The sequence below is a fragment of the Chrysemys picta genome, chromosome 2 (genome assembly GCF_011386835.1).
Source record: "Chrysemys picta bellii isolate R12L10 chromosome 2, ASM1138683v2, whole genome shotgun sequence".
Classification (NCBI taxonomy): domain Eukaryota; kingdom Metazoa; phylum Chordata; order Testudines; family Emydidae; genus Chrysemys; species Chrysemys picta.
This window is the reverse complement of record NC_088792.1, coordinates 175,261,893-175,281,555: the sequence shown is the minus strand read 5'-3', so window position 1 is coordinate 175,281,555 and position 19,663 is coordinate 175,261,893. Positions and strand designations below refer to the sequence as shown.

At 40.6% G+C, this 19,663-nt stretch overlaps 1 protein-coding gene across 7 annotated transcripts in view; it reads right to left on the bottom strand.

Moving 5' to 3' along the window:
* RREB1 (ras responsive element binding protein 1) overlaps positions 1-18,505 on the bottom strand; it is a 141,017-nt gene extending 122,512 nt beyond the window's left edge. For 4 of the 7 annotated variants that reach the window (XM_065584930.1, XM_065584926.1, XM_005305970.5 and 1 more), the window contains exons 1-2: positions 17,853-17,991; positions 17,530-17,707 (exon numbers count right to left, since the gene is read on the bottom strand). Coding sequence is in view for 1 of the 7 variants with exons in the window: in XM_005305970.5 (XP_005306027.2) it covers positions 17,530-17,569 (40 nt within the window). In the remaining 6 variants the exon portion in view is untranslated. Of the gene's footprint in view, positions 1-16,837; positions 17,160-17,529; positions 17,820-17,852 lie in introns of those variants that run through there. The other 3 variants (XM_065584925.1, XM_065584924.1, XM_065584928.1) reach the window with 3 other exon arrangements.
* Between the last annotated feature and the right edge of the window lie 1,158 nt (positions 18,506-19,663).

Sequence of the window (19,663 nt, the reverse complement as noted above, 5' to 3'; positions counted from 1 at the left end):
TGGGACTTGGGCAGTGAGGGACAGTAAGGGGTAGGAAGGCATCCTCTTTCTCCTACAACCCCTCAACAAAGATACCCAATGTTCAGCCTGTTACTCAGGGACAGGATGCCAGGGGATTTGGCCATGCAGGTATGTTCTTGTTTCCTGGGTTGCAGCTGTTAGATAAACAAAAAAAACATCTGGTTGTCTAAGTTACATACCTTGAGAATAATGCAGTTAGCACACAGCCAGGGTCTGCTTTCACATTGTTTTTTACATCCTGGAACTCAACTGTCACATACAGTCACTCCTGATTACGCATATGAAAGCAGAAGTCAAGCCCACAGTCCAAGTCCATGCCAGTTTAGGGCTCAATTCCTTAACCCTCACGTGAACTACACAACCCTCAGGAAAGCAAGTACACAGAGCACTGCCAGAGTGCCTTAAGACCAATCTTGAATCCAAAAGTTAATTCATGGATCATACCAACAATCATGGTTGGCAACTTAAGTCAGGATCCCCTAAAATGAAAACTTCACTGCATTTAGCTGATCCTTCACTTTATTTAACAGACATACCTTGCACTGTAGATGCTGGGCTACCAAACTGGTTTTACATAGTGAAAATTCAGCCTCCACTATAAAGCAGTACAATGTCATAATTATAGCTGGGACCAAATTCTGTTACTTTTAAAGGCATCTATAAAACACTTTTAACACTAAGAGACTGAATATAGCCATTATACCCAACAAGCTGAATACGAGAGTAGTATCCCGGGTTTAAAAAACAAAACAAAAGCAAAAAAAACCAACAAAAAAAACCAACAGAATTCTGTTTTTAAAAGTAACTATTTTCTAACACCCAGTAAAGGCACCTTTACTACTCAAGAGACTCAGACACCCAGACATTAAAATGTGCACTATTTACAGCTAAATGCCAAGCTTTAGCAAGATTGACTAAGCCTTTTCATCAACCCAAGGCAAACTGAGTATCATGCAGTATATGGTGTATGGGTTAAGAAGAGACTTTAGAAGCCAAGGCTCCTCTTCTGGTTTATGTCAGCATTATAGAGTGCAGAGCACTTTTCATAAGGAAAGGGTTTTCCTCCTGGTGACCTGGCCAATACGTCTCTTCTCCCCCCACCTTTCACTCTAGAGGTGGCTGCATTTCTGTAGCACAATATATCTATACAGTTGTAAAGCACTTTGGAATCCTTCAATGGATAAGGGTCTATAAAAATAAATGGGGTTATTTGGATAGTGTGAAAAGCAAAATAATTTCCTTTGGAAAACTTTCTTATTTGTTCCAGTCCCAAAGTGTGCGAATTCCCTTATAGACCAGAGAGACAGGTCCCTGCCCCAGAGACCTCAAAGATGCGATATACAAATACGCTGAGCAATTATAAGCATAATGGGATGGCAGTAGGAAAGAGTTATAGCAATAAACCTTTTTTAAAGCAGGTCAGTGCAATTCCTATGCCAAATTTTTAGACCACAGTAGATTGGTGAATCCTGGCTTCCATCACCTGCAAATACTCAAGTATTTTTCGCCTTTGATGAGTCTTCTAACTTTTTATAGCTAGTATCACATGGATGTCGATGGTGTCGACAGGGTAAATGCCTATTGTCTCTGGCCAAGTTTCATTCCGTAGGGTTCTAGTTGTGCTTGGAGAGCTTCAGGCTACCATCGGGGAGGGGGGGGAGAATATTGGGTACACCAGGGATCGGCAACCTTTCAGAAGCGGTGTGCCGAGTCTTCATTTATTCACTCTAATTTAAGGTTTTGCGTGCCAGTAATACATTTTAACGTTTTTAGAAGATCTCTTTCTATAAGACTATAATATATAACTAAACTATTGTTGAATGTAAAGTAAATAAAGGTTTTAAAAAATGTTTAAGAAACTTCATTTAAAATTAAAATTAAATGCAGAGCCCCTGGAGCAGTGGCCAGGACCCAGGCAGTGTGAGTGCCACTGAAAATCAGCTTGCATGCCGCCTTCGGCACGCGTGCCACAGGTTGCCTACCCCTAGGGTACACTGTTCTCGTCAATTAACGATACCTCTCAGAGGGAGGGCAGGGATCAGGAATCACTCAAATCATAGGCCCTTGATCAATTATCCATATCCTGATGTTAAAAGGCTGTCCATAAATTACATAATGCATAGGGGTGTCCTTAATTCTGTGTGTTTGTCTTAGTGTTACAAGGAGGGAGGGTGGGTGGGATGGGGTGAGTCTTGAAGAAACAAAACAAAAACAAACCACCAAAAAACATGTTATGTAATTTATGGACATCCCCTAATGATTGTGCTATCTTCCTGTGTCCAGTCTGCCTCTATTGGGCAAATTTATTGAGACGATGGTGGAGAGAGAACCCTGGCTGTAGCCCTCAGCATTCCTGGACGTCTGACTATGGACTTGTCTTCAATAGGGAAAAAAAGGTATATTTTAAACACATATTAAAATCCCAGCATAGACAAGGCAAGTTGTAGTTTTAACAGGCGTCAGCTGTTCAAGGTAAACCCTTGACTCCACCTAAGCTTTAACTCAACCAGTTCAGCAGCTGTTAAAAGCTGCGTGCCTTGTCCACTCTGGACTTTTAGAAGAGTTAGTTAGAAAGTTGGCTAACATGTTCTAGCAACATACCTTTAAATCCTAGTCAGGACAAGACCAAAGATTACCTATCACTATCATCTTGCTTGTTTTGCAGCTATTCTGAAGGCTCCATCTTGCAGTGTTCTATTTCATTACTCCTACTTTTCAATCTGTATCTGTAAGCTCTTTGGGACAAGGACAGTATGTGTCTCTGTACCACCTAGCATCAATCCTGATTGCAGCATCTGGTTGGTAATGTAATAGGCACTACTAAAAATATTGAACAGCAGTCACTGTCTCGTACCGTGGTTTCAGTGATGCAATTTGAGATAACATATGGTAAATATGGGCACACACCTCTACATCTCTTTGTTCAGACCTGGACAGTGTGCTGACTCCATTCTTGTGCTCTGTGCATCAGTACATTAAGTCAGCTGAAGCATTCTCACTCAAAGTCCCTACATCTGAACATCAAGGGGAGCTGTTGTCCTGGCTTTTCTAGCAGAGGTCCATTAACTCTGAAACTTCTTTCCCTCATTAATCTGAGAGAGGCCAAAGTTTGATTTCAGATCATGGGCTGGTATAAAGGTCCATTCATTTACTCAGGCTTTGGTGTGAGTGGTGAGAAGGGTCCACTGTTTGTCAACCTGTCTCCTTTCACAAGCACAAAATCTCACTTTTTAAAAGCAAATAATTCACAATGTTCCACCACGCATCACTTGGAAGCTAGATCCAATATATTAGCAATGACTAGATTTCACAGTGCTATTCATAGATTCATAGATTCTAGGACTGGAAGGGACCTCGAGAGGTCATCGAGTCCAGTCCCCTGCCTGCATGGCATTACCAAATACTGTCTAGACCATCCCTGATAGACATTTATCTAACCTACTCTTAAATATCTCCAGAGATGGAGATTCCACAACCTCCCTAGGCAATTTACTCCAGTGTTTAACCACCCTGACAGTTAGGAACTTGTATGCCATCTATTAAATGACGGTTGTCTATGAACCTACAGTTTTGTGTGTTCAGCTTCCTAGACAGGAAGTACAACCTACTGGTTCAGACACAAGACTGGGAGCATCTCTGTTGCACTTTCCCAGTTGCAAAAATTGAGATAATACTTATTCTACCTGAGCAGGCTGTTGGGACAGCTACTGTATTAAAATGTATGAAGTACTTGTGAGATTTCTGGATGAATATACAATGTGCTATTCCTATTAGTAAAACTAGACTGAGTCTTAACAAAACCTTCAGCCTGACAGAGGACCATGACAAAATCCCAAAGAATGTCAATGATATTTGTCATTCATCGTATGGTATACGGCATCCCAGCACAATATTATTGTACTGAGCATTGGGGCGGCAGCACTTCACCCTGCTAATTTAGTCTTCTTGTGAAAAGTGCGGGACCGAGAGCCAGGAGACTGAACAGATCCTGTGATGTAGCCTTCCCTGACAATGTGTCTCAGCCCTGAACTGGAAGAATTACTCCCAGACAGATAAGAAGGTAATTCACTTCTCATATATATTCAATCTAGGACCCCTCTACCGAGTGCCTATTATAAGGGGGAATTTTGCAAATGTGCACCCGTCTCACAAAGGTCAGAAGCTAACTGGTGGCAATGACTTTAATTCATTGCTCCCCTGAACTGAATTTGAAATGTCAACCTACAAGGTAAAAAGCTTCACCACATCTTATTACTAACACCTTGAGCATCCTGTCTCCCTGGTATCAAGGAGAACAAAACAAACAAAAAAAAGGTTGCTTTATACAAAGCAATCCCTGGTCTTGCAGTCTGTTTTCTTCACACAATTCCCATCCAATCATTCCCCCTCACCCCCTCAGAGTTTAAGGCGTGTTGGCTATGCTGACATCAGTGACTGGCTCCTGGGGCTGTGAAGACAGCTGTTGCTGCTCCTGCTCATGGCCAAGAGCCAAGTCTCTCTGCCTTTCTGGTGATGCTCCCTCCTGCTCCCCCTCCCTCCCTTGCCCTCGGGCCCACATGTCTGCAGGGTGGGTGAAGTGGTCACTGGCAGCCTTTCCAAGCAAACTGAAGCAGAAAGCTAACTTTCATTCCCAGCCTCAGATCAGATGCAATCAAAATGTTAACCCCAAGTTTTGGCTGTCATAAGTGAAACAACCGTATTTTCTTACCAGACATCTGAGGCCCAAGTTGTCCTTATGACAGGTCACCTTTATATGACAATCCACCACACCTACCCTATTGGGTGGATATCTTTTTTGATGCAGATACCAGGGAGACAGGATGGCTGTAGGTTGCCATTTCAAATCCATGGCAACAGAGTGCATTCTCTGGGGTAGCTGCTTTGTACAGCACCACTGCTTATTCTGCCCACAGAGCGGACTTAACCAGACCAGGGAAGGTCACATGAGCGTAAGGGGATTCCTCAGTGATGCAGAGACATTGTAGGGCCTCTAATGGTATTCCTCCTTCACCCTACAAGCAGCACTGTGGGGACAAAAGGGTGTGGCTAGAGAAGATGGAGCCAAGTCAATCCTTAGCTGCTGCATTTTTGACTACTGGTGACCATTTGTAGCCAGCACACCTAGAAAAGGGAGATAACCCGCACTGCATCAGGATCAGGGGAGTGAAAAAAAAAAAATCTTTAAGGCACCTTTGTTTTTACATCTTCCCGCCTGCGCACTGTGGCTCTGCAGCCCAGGCCCAGTATGCCACGTTTAACAAATTATGCACAAAATTTAAAAAAAAAAGTGTGAGTTGTTGAAATACTACACAGTTTTTGTTTAGATATTGCAGACACTGCATTTGAGTTTTTGTATACTTCAGCTCTCTAATTAACATAATTTTAAAGAACATAGCAACATTTACTCCAGTGTTTCTTCAAAGCCACTTCGCAATGTGCCAAATTCTGCAGCCCTTTCTCAAATTGAGTAGTGTTTACTCAACTAGTCTCATTGGCTTCAATGTGTGAATAAGTACAAAGCATACAGTGAGCATGGGTTGCAGATTCTGTCTCTTATCACAAATAACTTTTTTGAAAAAGTAAAAGTAGGCCCTAGTCCTAACAAAATTTAATTTAACTTAACCCACAAGTAGTTTGACTGACTTTAATGAGACAACTCATATGAGTAAACTTATGCATATATTTAAATGTCTGTAGGATTAGGGGCTGGCACAAGCAACAGGTATCATGACCCTCTCCTCATCCCTTTGACACACTAAATCCCTAACATGTTAATGAACAATATTTGGGTCTGAAAGGGCTTTTTCTGCATTGCTACAAGTTAGAGAGTTAAAGAAGATAACCAACACATGCAGAGCAGATTTTACATTCACGTATTTCTTAAAAAAAAAAGTCTCATTAAAGAGAATTGCCAGGAAGATGGAAAGAGGGTAGGAACAGCTTAGGCTCCTGACGCTCAGTTTATCTGGACTAAAAGGAGTACCAGTAATGCAAATACATAAGTGCTGCACATCAGACACAATACGCCTAACACCTTGAGATACCAGGAAGAGAGACACCTATAAAATAATTTTATTTACAGTAAAGATTAAAAACACTAAACATTAAAATGGTTATTTGTTACACTTGGAGATTAATAAAACTATTGTATATTACTTAAAGAAAAAAAATGTGTTATAGACATACACAACTCTCAACCCCCTTCCCCAGCACCAGAATGGAAAGGGGCTGATGCAAACATAAGAAAGAGTTTCTAGAACAAGCCAGTCAAATTCATTAAAGTCTTCATTAACTCAGCAGGGCAAAACCCATTCCAGTTTTCGGAGCTTGTTACAGCAACATGACTAAACATGCTGAACAGTCCAATTTGATAGGATGCATCCATTTGCTAAAGCTAAAGGAAGATGCATTTCTGTTATATATGGCACCAATGCGGTCACACGGTTTTTCAAAAGATGTTTAGAAAATAAACCTGCTGCATGCATTCAAGTCATAGCATCATTGGCCTTATAAGTCTTTAACCTGTACTTGCTATGCACCGTGGGCAAATATCTGACATTAGCTTATTCCAGCTCTAGTAACACTGAACTGCATTTGACTGGGAGAAACCCAGACACAATGGAACGCTGGAGTTCTGAAACTCAACTAGTTAGTATTAGTGTCACATATATTACCCTTGGTTTGGTTTAATCCAGGTAACCTGATTAAAATGGAGCCTTCTCTAAGGGGGTCTGTTTCTAGTGATTTCCATTACTCAATATACTTTCACACTTTATAAACCAGGATATATGATATACATTCTAGCTGGCATGCATTTTTTTTTAAATCTTAAACGTGAATTATTTATGCTGCACCCTAAGGAATTAAAGTTAGATTAGGTTTTGAATGGAAAGAGTGAATATTTTAGTAGAATTCTGTACTGTACCAACAATGTGATTATTGAGGGAATGGCACACTGCTCTATTCCCAGTTTCTTTCTCAAACCTCTACATTTCAGGATTTTAACGCTTAGCATGTTTACATCAGGGCCTAAAACAACACAAACAAACCCAATGGATGTGCAATGAAGTTTTAAAATATGCACAGAATTTTTAGGAGTATACTCACTGCAAAACTTAAAAAAAACAAAAACAAAAACTACCCAACCTAAAGATTATTAACCATGTATATTTACTGATGCCACTGCATAGAGAATCAGCATGTCTTTCCTTTATGCGTGAACAAAGCGTTCATGAGAAGTGCCGAATTCATGCAACCAAAATCCTCTGTTTATATACACAAGCCAGGGCGGTAGTAGTACAAGATTAGGACAACCTCCAGGGGTATGAGGGAAGTTATTATTAAATATTTATATTGCAGTAGTGACTACCAGGTCATGTCCACATTGTGCTAGACACTGGACAAACGTGGTAAATGTATGAGAGTCCCTGCCCCCAAAAATGTATAATCTAGGAATTAAGATATAAGAGGTGGAGGAGATAAACAAGTTGGCAGAAGTCAAAGAGGAAGAAAGGATGGGTTAAGCAAAAAACAAGAAGATAGGATATTTTAGCAAGTAGTTATTCAGTATCTATGTCCTCCTTCAATTAATCCATTATATCGCTAACTTCTCGGCTAAGTCGGCCAATAAGGTGACAGAACCAATTTTGGTGATTTTTTTTGCTACACCTACACACTGGGAAATACTAGACTGAGTACTAAAGCAACTCATTTCTGGATTATTTTGGCTGTTATTGAGAGAATATTTGTAGTAACTTATGTTACATTCATTTGCATTGGTCATCTGGACTATTCAAAGAACATCTGACTCTCTCTCTCTCTCTCTCTCTCTCTAAATAATCAAATACTAGTTAGCATTTGTGGAAGGAGCTGCTGTATTCAAACCGCTTGCTAGGAACGGTTACTGAGCATGTGACAGGTACGCGTGGTTGTGTTTGTCCCATCCAACATGAACAAACTATTTTTGGTCCAAAGACTTTTTACTGTACATTTTAAAAAGGAAGCACAATGAGCACAGACATGGAAACATTTACTGTAAGTTAAATGAGTGAGGCAGAACATGCAACAGAGCAGCTTCCAGAAAACCAGGTCAAATCAGGAGCCAGCAAATACTTCCTCAAGAGGTCACTCAACATCCTATATGGCCACGCAACATCTACAGTATAGCTGACAGAGTACTATATGTGCTGAATATTACCAGATGCCTACTAGTTTTCAATTGCATACAAATAGTGGATTGAAAACCCACACACTGAAGGATTTGGAGTAAGAGCTACTTAATACTGGAAATAAAAACTTTGGCCCAAAACAAGCCCCTTAGACCTATACACAAAGAGAAGAATCTCCCATGTGTATCTCTCACTCTTTCTCCATGGAAGGCTGGATCCTTGGGACACACAGTCTCCCTATCATTCCCCACAGGGAAACCACTGGAAGGTTAACGCAGCCTCTGGGTTGCGGAAGATTTTTCTAGGGACAGCTGTGAATGGAGCTCCACTGCCAGGGAACCAAAATGGGGAAAGACATTTTGGAGGCAACATAGAGGCAAATGGTACCCATGGCGGCTGTCAGGTGGAGAGGGCTACGCAGGAATAAAAAAAACCCACAACATATGTTCAACATGGCCCACTTAATATTCCTGTGAGAACCTTAACTTTAATTTCTGACTTTTGAGCATTTAAGATGTCACCTTAGCTTTTTTCCCCTCAAGGCGGAAAAAGAACCATGAAAAATCCAGAGCAACTAGACTTAGAGAGCTTACAAATTCCACCAGCTTTGAAAGCAGAGCTTGAAAACTGCCTGAATTGCAGTTAATAGGGCTGCAGAGTTTACAGATTCTGTTGGTTCCCTCCTGCAGTGTTTAAAATGTGCATGGCTTCCTTACAAGCTACTAGGCATCCACTGTGACATATGGATCACTTCACCCTCTACTCAAATTTAGTCTCTAATTAGGGACAGCATGGCAGTCATTCTGTGCATAGCAAAGCTACAGAGCGGTCTGGTCTTTTTATAAATAAAAAAATAGTAATAATAAAGGTGAGAAAGGAAAGAAGAAGTTTCTTCCATAAAAGTGAAGGGAGTTTAGGTGGACAGAATGGAGCAAATGCTGCAGATCTTAAATGGAGCAGAGTTTCCAATGACTTAAACAGGAGTTCTGCTCAATCACAAACCACAGAAATTACCTAAAATTGCAAGAGGATGAGGATAGTGGATTTAATACGTTTACTGATTCAAACATTGCTCTGGGACCTTAGAGGGTAGGAAAGTAACTTATCTGCCATGAAAGTTGTTGTGGGATTAGTTACCAGAAGCTGTCAGGGCCTCAACTTTAAGTCTCATTTGGAAGTCATATGAATGTACAAACTGACACATATTTGGGCCATCTCATTAGGAAAAAAACAAATGCTATCTTGAGATGTTAAAAATTCTCTCTTGAGAAATAGATCATTAGTTTCAAATAGTATAAAGTGTAAATTACATCTACGCAGAAAAGCACTTGTTACCCCTCATTTAACTTATACCCCACATCTGGGGAGTGTACCTTGCATTTGCAAATGGAAGATCTTAACAATCCATTAGGCCTTGTCAACTTCTAACTTCTATAGCATTCAATTATTCTTACAGTAATTTAGTATCTTAATTTAAACAAGCCAAAAAAAAAAGTTTTATAAACTATGGTGAAACATTCAAGCTGTGACACAAATTACTAGAGTAAAAAGAATATGGGATAACAACTGTTGGGGGTGGGGGAAAAGCTGTAACAGCACGTGACTTAGGCCTTGGCTACACTGGCACTGTACAGCGCTGCAACTTGCTGCGCTCAGGGGTGTGAAAACGCACCCCCCCCCCCCGAGCACAACGAGTGCAGTGCTGTAAAGTGCCGGTGTAATCAGTGCCTGCGGCGCTGCACGCTGCACGCAGCGAGTGCAGCGCTGTGAATCCCCAAGTGTAGCCAAGGCCTTAGACAGGGCAACCACATTAAAAGTTCATCGCCATATATTGCCCTTTGCAGGCATGCAGTTCCACGGACATCAGAGTAGAGTTCCACACATGGATGCAGAACAGTACAGGGTCATTAATATCTTGGCTGCTTCTCAGGTTTTCAAAACACTAAAAGAAATTAGGCATCATAATGACTTATTTATGTCAAGACAAGCCCTTTTTTCTAATCTTAGAAAAACCCACCTGATTTTAGTAAATTCCTTCCTGCTTCCCCCAACCAAATCTGACAACTGTGAAAATTATTTCTAAATTGATCCCTCCCACCCTCAAAAGGAAATAGAAGATCTTGTTTGCTAGGACTACCCCATGCAAATCTCTATGGCTGAGCTATAAAATAGTGGATTAAAAAGGAAGTATAGAAACAACAATATACATGGAGAAAGTTAACTGCTGTAACGTGCATGATGTATTTATATGAATTGCTGTATGGTATAAAACCTCAAGCTTCTGAACACTTACATCACATACAAGATGAAAAGATCCTCAACAGTGTCCTCAATAAAACAAGCAAACAAATACAGATGACAAAAGCAAAGGCTACTTGCATTTTTAGGATTTAATGTTTTGTTTCCCTCATCTTTAAAACAAAAAAAAAAAGGAACCAAATTCCTACAGAAACTCATTAAAAACTGGCTATCAAAGTTCATTCATCTTCCAGCTTCAAAAGATAAATGATGGTGCCTATCCGCTCTGTTCACACCGGCACTTGTCGGTGTAACTTATGTCACTCAGACGGGTGTTTATTTCACACACCTGAGCAACATAAGTTATTCCGATAAAAGTGCTAGTATAGACACAGCCTCAGTGTAGACAGCCTCAGAAGGGACTTAGAAGCGTCTGAAAAATTTACCTCAAAGCTTAAAAAAAAAGAATATTCTTCTTGTTCCAAACATATTAGTTTTCAGTTTATAATTTGAGAGAGATCAAGTTGATCTGATTGACAGGCATTGTGCCTCCAGGAAGATATCTTCCTCGTCTCACATCTTCCTCCAAACTGATGTGATGAAAAGACAAACAAATCCAAGTAATCCACCAATATTAGCTAAAAGCTCTTTTGCACTATGCTAAGACCCTATGCTAACATTTAAGTAGAGAAATTCAAATATAACTACATTTAATATTCTTCCATGACAAAAACCGATGGTAATGCAAACATTGGGGTGGAGAAAAGGTTGTAATCAAAGCTGTTAAAGGTCTTAATCTAACAACCCTCAGAGTACTGTTTAGTATACAAGTCTAATTATGTCTTGGGGAGAGGGTTTCCAACAGCTTTTCTCCGCCTTGTTAGTTCCATCCTCATGGAGCTCAGGGAGTCTACAGGTGAATCCTCATTAAGCTATTCAGCTGCTCTGTCTCTAGGACTTTACAGAGGCTTTCAAATACTTGTTTCAATCACTCCGAATAAACAGTCTCCACCCAGTCACCCACTTCTTTTGTCTAAAGCACCTATTCACAGACAACTACTGTACTGATTGGTAGGCAGGCCAAACTGAAAGCTGAAGTACCATTAAAAACAAGATTCACCGGAATGCCTCCAGATTGCTAGAGGAAACAGAGGTCCAGATTCCATTCTGTTACATCAGGGTAATTCCAGACAAACTCCACTGACCCAATAGAGCTCTGCCAATTTTACTCTAGTTTAACTGAGAGCAGAATCTGGCCCACACGTCTTATCGCCCTTTCCAGGCTAGTTTACTCTGAACCAATGCCACTGCTATGGGAGTGTGAAAATGAGAAAATCTTTTCAAATTGCCTGCTAACTGGACTTTTTATTTCACAAGAAAGCAATATTAATATTAGCATCAAAGCAGTTAATCATTCATGTAAGCACAAAAACAAAGAACAGGATGCTTTAGTTCTGCCTTAAGAGTTGTAGCCTCTCAAATCATGTATGTCCTGCCTTAAAGTGTTGCTATATGAAACAAATTGATGGCCAGGGTGGGGTTGAAAGAACTTTTAAGGTGGGAAATGCTAATGACTGGTTTGCATCCAAGATGTACCATCATCACATTTCTGCACTGAACAAAGGAAGTCAAATCTCCTCCAACTCCTGATCAGATGTATCCCATAGCACTGTACTTCCCAGCCCAGCCCATCTATTTTCATTAGTAATTAAACACCAATGACTGAACCTGACCAGGCAGAGCTAAGCAAATTTCTGTTTTTCCCATGGAAAGTGATATCAAACTTTTCAGCACATCATCAAAAGTGAAAGGTGGGAGAGTGGGATTTCTACTCAGTCTGGATCCCATCCCCCCTAAAGGAATATTTTTCATCCATAACATCTTTGTATATGGTGATTGAAATATAATCATTGTAACTGCTGTTTTAACTAAGATACAAGAAATGGAAAGTAGACCTTTTACAGTCCTCAGAATAGCTAGTTTTAATTTTCAAATTAACAAATCAGATTTCCCAGCCAACATTAAGAAATTGGCTAGTCCCACTGTTTCCTTGAAGAGAACACTCTTCCTCCTCCCAATTCTATATGTGATCTCCCAAGACATTTCTTGGCAAGTTTGTAGGGTATATGAACACCATGGTCATAATTAAAATTATATGAAGAAAACACAGTGCAAACAAACTCTGCCCCTTTTCAAAGCTTCAGTTTGCTCTCATGAAATGCATTCTAAAGTTGTGATGGGGGGCTGGAGGGAGGAAGGAAGGAAGAACATTGGTGATAATGCAAACTATGAACCAATATGGTTTGAATTCAGAAAGGAGGGGAAAGAGTAACAGATATGAAAGGCAGGCATCCTCACTACTTTCAGCAGAACTTAAAATAGTACTGCCAATCTCCTCTAAGAGAATGGAACGATTATCAGTTGGGGGGGGGGGGGAGAAAAGTATTGTCACATTATCACAGAGACTGTGGATCGTGACATGTATTCATAATAATGGTCCAGTAATATATTTCTCTCTTTTCAATTAAAATCTTGCCAATATTTAAAGAAAATTATGTCATATGATTTGATTTCACATGCTTTAAATCTGTAAATCAATACAGATGACAATTTTAGTTAAGAGGATTTTCTGTACAGAAAAAGATCTAAAACTTTTCTAAACAAAACAGAATGTACTTGTTTTCTGCTTGTTGCTGCAAAATCTTTGGTGCTGCTTTTTCCAAGTCTGTCTGCACAGGCTGCTATCCAACATACATCAGTTGCTCACAGAGCAATGAACAACAGATAACTCTTCAAGGACATTTGTAAAGGGCACAAATCAAGGGCCAAATCCTGCAAACACTTAGGCACATGAGTAAGTTTATTCACATGAGTAGTCCCAATAGGCTATTTATGTGAGTAAATTTACTCATATGCCTAAATATTTTTCCAAGATTTCACTCCAAGATCTTTGTCTGACACCTAAAAAAGAACCACTGTAAGTAAACTAAAAATTTATTTACAAACTTAAAAAGAACAGAATCCCTTACAAATACACTTGGGTTAATTTTAGCATCCTTCTGTTTAGCTGCTTAGCAACACTTATCCTATGACCTTCTAAGCACCACCTACTTTTACAAGGGATAATGAATATAACCAAAGGGATTTCTCTCTCTATTTTTGTAATCTATACAATGCAAGTACAAGATTAATTTTTATTTCAAGAAGAATTCCAACAGACCAAACTATGTTTCTAATTAACAGAGTTTTCACTAACTAAAGGAGAGTAAATTCATGGTGCAGCTATGAACATACTGTGCCATTAATCCAAACAAGTGAAAAAATCCTTAAGATAAAAAACAAAAGCACTGCAGAAAATAAAACTGAGAAGTTTTTGTAATATGTTGTGTTCACCTTGGGTATTAAAAGGAGTTTATTAAAATTACTATTGACACACAACATAGACATTCAGCTTTTTCAATCCTGAAACTTCAGGGATCTCCTGACCCTCAAATCCAAAATAAAGACCATATGACCAAAAGGTCACTGAATGATGTAAACAGTTAAGAATGGATGCACCACCTGTACCAGCTGAGTCAGACTGAGACATTCAACTATACTGAAATCTGCTAATAACTTAAACTTCAAACTTCGGAGAAAAGGACAGCTAAGCTTGTGAAACTACATTTTAAAGCATGTGTTCTATTCTGTTTTAATACTAAAAAACACAAGTTCCCTATTGCAAGAATAAAGACGTTTTTATAAGAAATAATAATGTGGGAAGATTGTTAAAGAATAGATAAATTAATGGCTAAAGAAAACTATTGATTGGTAAACTGAAGAGATGACAATTTAAAAAAAATTGGTTTCCTATGAAAATAAGCTTGTAGAAAGCCTACAAAACTGTCTAAATGATGTGTTTTTTTAAAGCTACAAGATACCAGTCAAGTTCTAAATGTGAACGCCTAATCAAAAAGAGAGAAAAGCATCAAGATCAGACCAACTGCATTGTACCAAGTAAGGACATTAGGTGAGCTCCCCACTGAATGCTGAAAAGAAGTGTTGTGGTAACCTGACTGATTGGATGATGGATCCATGCTGTTTCTGAGTTTCTAACACACAAAGGAATCTATTCTCCCATGGATGTACCTAACTCCCGATGATGCTAATGGGCATTATGCATGCACACCAATAGAATATACCCTTAAATCTTCAAAGGGAAAATTAAAACCTAAAACAAATATGGCTGGCCTGGCCATGAGTCACAGCATCCCTCTCTCACACACCCAAAAACTCCGCGGAAAAAGGGAACTGTGGTAACATATTTTATGTGCTTCAAAATAGTAGGTCTCAACACCGAACTTCAACCTTATAATAGAGGTTTCCACTATAAACTTCAGAGATGGCAGGCCAATTTATGTCTTTGACAATTCCTACTGTAGTTGTTAAAAAGCAATTACTTGTTTTAAAAAGCACAGTAATTGAATCTAGGGTCTGAATTAGAAGGGCTGGAGAAAAGGACTACAATTATTTTCTCTCTCCCACACTATCCCAAGTCACATTTAGATACTAGTTGAGTATGTAGTTTAAGAGAAGCACATAACCACACTTGATCTTATCTAAATCATAAGACATGCAAAATAGGATGGTGAAAGTTAAGATCTACTTTGGTTTTTTTCAAAAATCACTTCAATAGGCTCCTCATAGGATTAAAGCATCTCTTTGCTCCTTTCAGCTACCACCTATCCTAGGAGCAAAAAACAAAACAGAACAAAAACAAATTCTCCCCATCTTTTCCACTGATTTTCCTAAATGATTCAATCTAGCCTACAGAGGAAGAGAGAATTTGGATATTAAATCAACCAAACAGATCTGCACTTTTTTTTTTGGTAAAGAACTCTCTTTCCACCCCACCCATCTCCCAAAAAGAAACTATGTGTGAGTGAGTACTGGTGGTGCTGCTGCTGGTGGTGGCTCTGAAGCCGTGTAGAATTTCGTAATGGAATGTGAACTGCTCATCCGGATCTGGGCTCGCGTTCTGTCTTCTACCCAGTAAGGAGCAGGGAAGGACAAATCTGCTGAGCAAGGAGAAATACTCTCCTCCTCTTTTATAACCCATCAAGGATGCATTGCAGAGCGCAGGAAGATAATGTAACTCAGAGGTAAAAAAAAAAAAAAAAAAAAGAGAAAGAAAAAAAAAAGAGGGAGGAGGGAGAGAGAAAGAGCCAGAGGAAACTTATCAACGACATGACAAAGTTCAATCCACCACCCTCCCCTCCCTTCCCTTCTCTAAAAAGTTTAAGCATCTCCAACTAGTCTCCGTCTCCGGCTACCCTACTCTGCCCGACAACAAGATGCGTCTGTCTTGGGAGCACGATGTTGCACAACTAGAAAACTGAAGTTGAGTACAGAACACAAGCCACGCTTCCCACTGCTGCTTCTCCCTCCCAGCCACCCTTATTACAGAGTGTAACAAGTCCAACTCTGGACATGGTGCCAAGCCCAGCCTGTGCAGGCTCATTTGTTACACTGAAGGGAGAAAGAAGTGCGGGGGGGAAAAGGGGAATCAGGTTCTTGTAGTAGTTGACTACCAAGCCCAAAGGAGGAGGATCTGCATCCTCATTGCAACTCCCACTTAGCCACAGAGAGAGAAAATATGCTGATCAACAGAAGAGAGAAGAGGAAAAAACCTCTCCCCTGCTTCTTAGCAACGATTAAGGTCGCTGTTTCCTAAGAGACGAGTCTTGACTAGTCCGCATCAACATGGGGGGGGGGGAGATAGAGAGGGGGAAAACTTTGCTTTACAAAAGGAAGTCCTTATTCCAAGAGATCTTAAAACTTACGTTATTAACACACACACACAAAATTGCAACACGAGTAAAGGATAAAAGTTGGAGTGCGAAGAAGAGAACTATGCAAGATCTGGTCCAGCAAGCGAAAGATTAGCTAATATACCCCGTTTTAAAAGAACTGGCAAAAGTAAATATGATCTTTACTATTTCCCCTATTTCGGATGCTGCCCAGGCTCCTTCCTGTACTCGTGACGATGTGTGTGTTTCTTTCCTCCTACAATCCACATCACACACACACAGATGTGCCTCTGCCACAGCACAATGGCAGAGGAAAGAAAAGAAATACAAACACAACACTCCTCTTTTTAAAAAAAAATAAGTGTGAAAACTCCAGATACTTCTTTTAAAAGAAGCGACCCTGAGTTTGTAACTTTACAACAACAAATAAAGGCCAGGAAGGGGAAAGGACACACATGATCATGCAAGGTCCCCACCTCCCTCCCAAGGGCGGAGGGGGGTTGAGAAGAGAGAAAGAGAGGTATCAAAGTGCAAATTAAAGACACACATGGATGCTTCGATTCATCAACGAAACAAGGAGAAAAGTTAGCAAAGAGATGTACAGAATAAAACGTTTTCTACCTTGAAAGAGGAGCCTTCATCTCACGTTTTTTAAATCCAACTCCCCCCCCCAAAAAAGGGGGGGATAAAAATGAAAAAAAGGCTAAGGGAAAGGGGGGGTCTATAGTTTAGGAGGAAGGGATGAGTTGGGTTAAAAGAGGTTTCTTCCTCGCAGCCGTATCCAAATTGTGGTGGTTGCTGGTTAAAAATAAACTTTGCAGCAGGAGGGGGAGATGATCTGGCCAGATTCCTGAGCTCAGACGGTTTAATATGGATGAGCATCAGGTCCTGCTGCAGGCAAAACGCTGCTGCTGGTGCTGCTGGTTGGTAGAGAGTCTGCAACAGGGAAAGGGGGGGGGGGAGGAGAGAAGGAGCAAAGGAGAGAGAGGACAGGAGGGAGGAGCGGGGGGTGGGGGTGGAAGGGAAGAGGGAGGCTACACAGGCTCATCATCATCTCCACCACTGCCAGCCAAACTTTTTTTCTTTAAAAAAAGGAACCCAAGAAAGCCCCCAACTTCTCACTCTTTTTAAAAAAGTTGATCAAAAATGAACTTTTCTCTTGAACAAAAAATTGCAACTTCCTAAACCCCTCTCTCCACCGCCCCTCCCCAAAAGTTTTTTTCCCCTTTAAAAAAAAGACCCTCATACTTAGCCACTGCTGCTTCTTTGTAACAGAGTTAAGAGCATAGGTAGAAAGGTCCGGTCGTACTTACGCTTGCTTTTGCTGGGGCTGGGCTGTTTGCGTCGAGACATGATGCACTGATGATGGGTTGGTGAAGGGGGGGGGGGAAAGAGACGCAAAGTTGTTCCGGAAAAAGGAATCAAAATGGCGTTTCTGTGGATGTGCAAAGTTCATCAACTCCACAGTAACTTCCCTTCCTCCTCTTCTCCCTGAAGGGGGGAAGATGGGCACAGTTAGGGACCCCTCCACCTCTGCAGCGGTGTTGTGCGGGCGCCCCCCCCCCCCGCGCACACTCTCCCTCTCCCCCGCGCGCACACACACACACACTCGCGGCTGTGCCTCGCTCCCTCTCACCCTGATAAGTAGACACATCACGTGTTGCTCCTGCTAGTCTCCTGGGGACGTGTTACTCAGGCTGCCGCTGCTACTATAGCAGCCTGTTGCAAGTAGCAGCATCTCTAGCTCTCCCCTCGGAGCGGGGAGGGGCTCCGCCAAGGAGAGAAGTGAGCGAAACTTTTTTTTTCTCTCTCCTCCTCCTCCACCCCAGTTGCGTGGAGTCAGCTTCCTGCCTAGAAACTTTTGCGAGCTGGCAATTCCTAAATAGGGAGCCGCGGTCCCCTCTAATCGGAGGTGATTCACATCAACAGAGAACAGGCAACTTCTCTAGCAAGTGAGAGGTGCGCGATGGGGGTGGGGTGGGGGAGCTACCAGACTAAAAAGGATCTAGCTAGTAATGTACCATCTGGCTGCTGCTCCCCTCCATTACAGAGATCCAGTGGTAAGGAGGAAACGCTGCTGCTGCGCAGAGCAGTTGAGTGCTGGTGGCTGATAAAGCGTCAGGGATGCAGACGGTGCAGTATCTTCGCTGAAGGGCTCGCTCTGTGTGTGTGTGTGTCTCTAGCTGCTTAATCCATTGTCAGCCAGGTGCCACGCATTCAGCCCGGCCGTCTAATCACTAGGAAAGGAAGAAGCCCATGTTGCCTGTTGCACTTAAGCCTGCTGCTGATGGTGCAGCAGCATTCCAAGCATTAGTACACTACGCTTCCAACCATAGGCACGATGTGCCCAAGGCAGCAGCTGACTTGCATCCTTACATACAGACGTACTGTTTGAGGCTTTTAAAAGCTTTCACATATGGAGTCTGTAGACATCAATATTCAAAAAAGAAACTAGGTGAGAGGTGAATCAACTTCTTTTCTTGTAAACAACAGATTAGTGTTGTTGTTTTTCTTTTCTAGCAGTTTGCAAACACTTTTTTTAGGGTTAGTTTGGCATGCAGTACTTCAGGCTGTTGATTTTAGGAACTAAACTAGTTATTGTTTCACCATCAAAAAATTACTGTACATTCTATTACCAATGGGTTTTTTTTTCAAATTCAAAATTTGTTATACTATATTTCCTTTACCTGACCAAGGTGAAATAAAAGTTCCAGAACCTCTTATGTTCTAACTCATCATCGCATACACATAGAAACCAACATTTTATTTAGTGCAAAGTTTGAATATTATAAACTTTGAATACCTGGCTTCTTGCTAGAATCAGTTATACTCTCTAACAAAATTAAATTAAATTAAATTCATGAGCAGCAATGAGAAAAGCAGCATCAGAACAGAGAACCCATACACCATTTGACCAAAGGTAAGATTCAGAAAATTACAAACAAAGTGTCATGCAAAAACAAGCCCATCAAATGTTCAGAAGTGCTCCAACTTGAATGGTGTGGCCATTTTCATGGTTTTCAAAATGAAAGTATAACAGAGATTTTAGCAGATTAAAGGGTGATGTAGAAGGATATTTCTAAACAAGTTTTAGGGATTTCCCTGAAAAGCCAGGAAGAGCTGACAGTTATGGGACTGATCATAGGAATAAATAAATAAAAACGTGGCAACCCTCTGCACTGGAATCTCAACTGAAAAAAAAAGACAGTCTATGAAAAAAGAAAAATTAAGAATATTTCTGGAGTGTGCCACAAGGAGTAGATGAGGAACCAGTTCATTCTTTCAGGAAGTGGTTTTTATTACATTTCTTAAACTAAAACTAGTAAAGCAATGTCTTTGAAGTATCTTTTTTTAATTAAGAGAGCAAATATCACTTTTGCTAGAAATTATTTATAGGACACGAGCAGTATTTGAAAAGGAATATCAAAGGTTTTAAAAAATAAAGAG